At 46.3% G+C, this 5,453-nt stretch overlaps 1 protein-coding gene across 1 annotated transcript in view; it reads left to right on the forward strand.

Moving 5' to 3' along the window:
* The window catches only part of LOC106813105 (retinoblastoma-like protein 2), a 36,064-nt gene that overhangs the window by 16,825 nt on the left and 13,786 nt on the right, over window positions 1-5,453 (forward strand). Inside the window, exons 9-12 of the mRNA XM_014817160.1 lie at window positions 2,385-2,554; window positions 3,426-3,507; window positions 4,363-4,500; window positions 5,098-5,301. Of these exons, the coding sequence (XP_014672646.1) occupies window positions 2,385-2,554; window positions 3,426-3,507; window positions 4,363-4,500; window positions 5,098-5,301 (594 nt within the window). The remainder of the gene's footprint in view (window positions 1-2,384; window positions 2,555-3,425; window positions 3,508-4,362; window positions 4,501-5,097; window positions 5,302-5,453) is intronic.

A 5,453-nucleotide genomic window follows, 5' to 3' on the forward strand; every position in this document is an offset into this window, starting at 1 on the left:
AAATGTTATTAATTAATTAATTGGATCCGGATCACCACCAAAATGTAATCAATTCTAAGTTACCCCATTTCTGACCTATCCTGAAAATGTTATTAATTAATTAATTGGATCCGGATCACCACCAAAATCTCATCAATTCCAAGTTAGCCCATTTCTGACCTATCCTGAAAATTTTATGACAATCCGTCCATATTTTTTTCAGTTAGGCTGTACACAAACAAACCTATAGATTGATAGATAGATATTCGCTGAGTGCGAGCGTGCAGGTGGGGGAGGACTGTGGTTGCCCCTTAGCCTGTGGTTGCGTGTTTGTAAGTCTACAGCCAGCGCACCTAGCGGAAGTGAACTGAAACGTGCATGTTAACAAACCCACAAACCAACACTCAAACACACGCCGGTAAAAACATAACCTCCGCCAAGCCCCTGGCGGAGGTAATAAGCGGGTAATCTACTATACGTATGCCCGCGAGAGGTGAACTTGTCTAAGAAAGACGAAATCCCCCCCTATCCAGGCAAGCAGCCGTCCCTCCATCAAGAATGTTTACCCCCACGCACACACCTACAGAGTTGTGTACTGCTGTCTCGTGCTGTACTGTAATTGTAATGATTCCCCCCTCATGTTGTACTGTAATTGTAATTTTTTCCCCGTTTTCTCCATTACAACAAGCTCCCCCGTTTACACATTCTCCCCCTATCTTAGCGACGTTTGCCACCACACGTTTGTACTGTTTGTACTTGTTTTACTGCACTTGTTTTACTGCACTTGTTTTACTGCACTTGTTTGTTCATCTTACTCTGCTCGTATCGTAATTGTAATTGTGTCCCCGTTTTCTCCCTCCGCACCCGCAGGTGCTTTTACCGTGCCAGATGGACGGAGGACAGGCGGCGGCGGTTCCGAACGCTCAGCTGCTTTCGTCTCCGCTGAAGCATCCCGCGTTACATCGCATCGCTAGGTCCCAGGCCGAGTCCCCCGGCCCACGCCGCTCAGGTAGGCACGCACAAATGATCGTTAGATGCGAAAGGTGCAGTCGAAACGAGATCTGTGGACAGTTACGCAGACGCGCGTTTTTAAGGGATGTAATATCGGGGCTCTTCCTAAAGCTTGGGCTAATTTGCGATGTCCTGCGAGTCCTTTGACCTGCCTTAATTGACAGTCCAACATTTTTGTTTCGTTTTTATGATCTCAGATTATCAACATAGTTGTTGTGTGCTTTCACAGCTTGATGTACTAGATGTTTGATACTTGATGTATTGATGGCTTGACCACAGCTAAATTTTTCCGCCGCTCGTTTTTTCGCAGACATGCCGACGTCGCCCGTGGCTCCCTCTGTGAGCGAGCGTTTCAGCTCGCCGGGGCCCGGCGGCGGCGGCGCGAAGAGGCGTCTCTTCTCGAGCGAATCGGGAACGACAACCGTCTCCCTGACGACGGCCCCCGACAAGGTTATCTCGCAGACGGTGGCTTTCGCAGTGCAAGGTACGTGTCATGACACGTGTACGTGATGCCAAGGTCAACGGAAGGTCACGGAGGTCGCGCCGCCTCTAGGGAACGGCGCGCTTTGCCATCAATCCAAATAATATAATTTACAAGATCACCGAATATGACAATAAAGTATATAGAAGTTATAACAATAATAATAAGATTTACGAATATAAATTACCGAGATAAAGTTCGACACTGAGATCTAAATCGTAAGACAGTGGGAGGAGGGTGGTTGTTTAGCAGAGGTGAGAGAAAGTGTGCTGAGAGGGGGGTGGGAGAGAGAGAGAGAGAGAGCGAGCGAGCGATTGAGAAAGAGAGAGAGAGAGAGAGAGGAAGAGAGCTAGTGAGAGCATGAGAGAGGAAAGGTATCCTTGTGTAATTCTCCCAAGATGTCTATCTAGGTTTTACCCATCGTTTATCGGATGTTCGGGGTTCTCACTTACCCAGATGCGCTGCTGTAGCTCAGAGATGCCAACCACTGCGATTTATCCGTATTTTATACGAATTTTGTTTGCATTTTGACCACTACGACCAGTTTGCATACAACTACGATTTTTATTACGATCGAAAAAAAATCATTTTGATGGTATTTCAAGTGTTTTGTTTCAGTGTTACATGGATATAACATGATTGAAAATAACTACATGTATTTAGCAGCAAATATCAGTGTGAACTTATTGTCATTTTGGGTCACAGAATGCAGAAAATTGCATCTCGGAAAAAGAAAATTTTCCGGGGGGGGGCATGCCCCGAACCCCCCTAGCATACTAGGGTCACTGCGTGACCCTCGGACTACAGATTTCAGATATCCTCACTACAGTTTGCTCAGAAAAGTGTTGTCATCTCTGCTGTAGCCGTAGCGACATTGCCTCTTCTCTTGTATAGCAGACGTATTGTGTTGCAGACGCGCACGCTGGCGCCGGCGACCCCTCTCACGGGTCGCTGTTACCTGAAGGGCAGGGACCCCGTCAACATCACTCCCGTCTCCACGGCGACACAGAGCGTGAGTCGTCTGCAGGGCCTGCTCACGGGATGCAAGACCGTTCCGAGTGAGATGCTGACCAGGATTCTAGAGTGAGTACGGTTTACTATTAGGCCAAAACAAAATATATGTGTGGTTACCGTTACATGCCGGGAAAAAATAGGGTAGGTAGGTAGGGGAAACTTTATTTTTCTTGAAATATTTTATTTACGAACCAGGTCCGAAGGATGTGCGTTGTGCCTTTTGAAGCAGGAACTGTCCAATTCATATTTATTTTTGAGTTTTTTTTTTTTTACTTTAAAGAAAATTTACAATTAAATGTTTAGGGTCGGTCGGGAAACCTTAACCACACCTATATTTTGTTTTGGCCTTACGTTGTAGCTACGCCGGTCGGTAATAGCCGGCTCTGGTGTTGGCCGACAGGCACGCAGATTTAAATAACATCCTTCCGACCGGCACAAAAATGAATAAGTTTGTGTAAAATTACCTTCAAAATAGTGAGCAATATCTACAAATAATTACAACTAATACAATTAGTTGCCCTGGACCCCACCAGGCCATGAACCGCTGCGCTCTGTTCGCTTCGCTCACTACACTCGCAATCATTTATTTATTACAACCCTAATAGTTTCTAATTATTTTTTTGATATATGTTGTTCTAACTATGATATCTCTAACTGATCTGGTATTTGTCGCATTGTTTGTTGTCTTTTGCTGCCGTGATTTTGTTCAATCTATGGCGCAGTGTTCATATTTCGAGTAGCAACCAAATACAGTTTCTGCCCATCTATATATTACCATAATGAAGTATAAACTGTCAGCATCTTGGGGCATAATATGCTTAATTTATAGGTAACAAATGTTATTGAAACTCGTGATCTGAACTTGAGTAGACTCGGTTACGAAGGGAGTGTCGCTAGATTCGCTCGATGAACGTGCGTGTTGTGTTGTATGTTATTGTAGGTCTTGCAGTGTCAACCCTCAGGAAACGATACAGAAGCGAGTGGCAGAGATGGGAGAAGTATTCTACACTAAATATGCACAGGTGTGCGACTCACGAGCGTGTCGAGTCTGTCTGTCTATATCAGTATCTGTCGTATGAACCCAGTCTTGGAAATAAGTGAAAACTCAGTCTGTCTATAAAATGTTGAACAATTTTAGTTAATAATTATATATATAACTGCTATATAACCTATAATAAAATCCATGAAAATCTCACTCAGTCTTGGAAATACATGAAAATCCAGCCAGTCCTGATTTCGATGTTCTACTATATACCCTTCAGCCCTTTAGTAAAATCCATGGAAATTTCCAACCCTGGGGCCCGTTGTCAGAAACAAAATTACTCTTAACATTAGTCTTAACATTAACTTTTTAGCTCATCTGACATAGTCAGATGCAGCTTGTAAAATCGCTTGATCGTCCGTCCGTCCGTCCGTCCGTCCGGTCGTCCGTCCGTCCGTCAACAGTTGGGCACAAATCTTAACCGTTTCATAACAATACGAAACAAAGTGATGTCGACGGTCTAGGAGAAATTGTTAATGTTAAGACTAATGTTAAGACTAATTTTGTTTCTGACAACGGGCCCCTGTCGAGAAACTACAGGACTCGGATAGAGGCAAACAGATCAGCTGCAGAAACTGTTGCCGACATGTTAAGCAAATGGACGTTTGTCGAGATGTAAAATTACTCTTATATTCTTATTTTAAATCCAATAAACTTATTCCGAGGTGGGGTGATGCAAAGCACTGCGATTTACACCACTTGGACATGTTAGCAAGACACGTGCCGTCATCGGTGTTGGAAATAGCTGCCAGTCCCCCAGCTCGGAGTGCTGACGTTGCTTGTCACTGGGTGGCAGCACGTGACGTGACCCCGCCATGTTTTTTTACGTCTGCAGCCTTCGGAGGACCACCCCGGATCTCACGTAGACTTCGCGAAGAGTAGGCTACAATTGGGGGAGAGTCTTTACTTTAAAACCTTAGAGAATATCATGCTGATGGAAAAGAGGCGGCTGCCTTCCAACGCCGACTTCACGGTACGTCTGCGAATGCCTGCTGTTACAATCTGTGGTTTCTCTCACCTTCTACAGGGCCTGCTGTTACAATCTGTGGTTTCTCCCCCCTTCTACAGGGCGTACTATTACAATCTGTGGTTTCTCTTCCCCCCTTCCTACAGGGCCTGCTGTTACAATCTGTGGTTTCTCTCACCTTCTACAGGGCGTACTATTACAATCTGTGGTTTCTCTCACCTACAGGGCGTACTGTTACAATCTGTGGTTTCTCTCACCTTCTACAGGGCGTACTATTACAATCTGTGGTTTCTCTTCCCCCCTTCAGCAGGCCCTGTACGCCCTGTAGAAGGGGGAGAGAAACCACAGATTGTAAAACTATTACAATCTGTGGTTTCTCTCACCTTCTACAGGGCGTACTATTACAATCTGTGGTTTCTCTTCCCCCCTTCCTACAGGGCCTGCTGTTACAATCTGTGGTTTCTCTCCCCCTTCTACAGGGCGTACTAATACAATCTGTGGTTTCTCTCACCTTCTACAGGGCCTGCTGTTACAATCTGTGGTTTCTCTCCCCCTTCTACAGGGCATACTATTACAATCCATGGTTTCTCTCACCTCCTACAGGGCCTGCTGGACCAGGACGTGTTCCACCGGTCGCTGTTTGCCGTCTGCCTCGAGATTGTTATCTTCTCGTACAACTCGCAGCGCACGTTCCCATGGATCGTCGAGGCCTTCGACCTGTCGCCCTACTACCTGTACAAGGTCATCGAGGTGCTCATCAAGTCCGAGGACGCGCTCTCGCGAGACGTCGTCAAGCACCTGAACTCCGTGAGTGCGATGTGGCGTTGTGTGTGGTGGCGTGTGGTGAGGGGTGGTGTGTGGTGAGGGGTGGTGGTGCACGGTGTGAGGGGTGGTGTGTGGCGTGAGGGGTGGTGTGTGGTGAGGGGTGGTGGCGTGGGGTGAGGGGTGGTGGCGTGGGG

Source organism: Priapulus caudatus, unplaced genomic scaffold, assembly GCF_000485595.1.
Source record: "Priapulus caudatus unplaced genomic scaffold, Priapulus_caudatus-5.0.1 Scaffold726, whole genome shotgun sequence".
NCBI classification, from domain to species: Eukaryota; Metazoa; Priapulida; class Priapulimorpha; order Priapulimorphida; family Priapulidae; genus Priapulus; species Priapulus caudatus.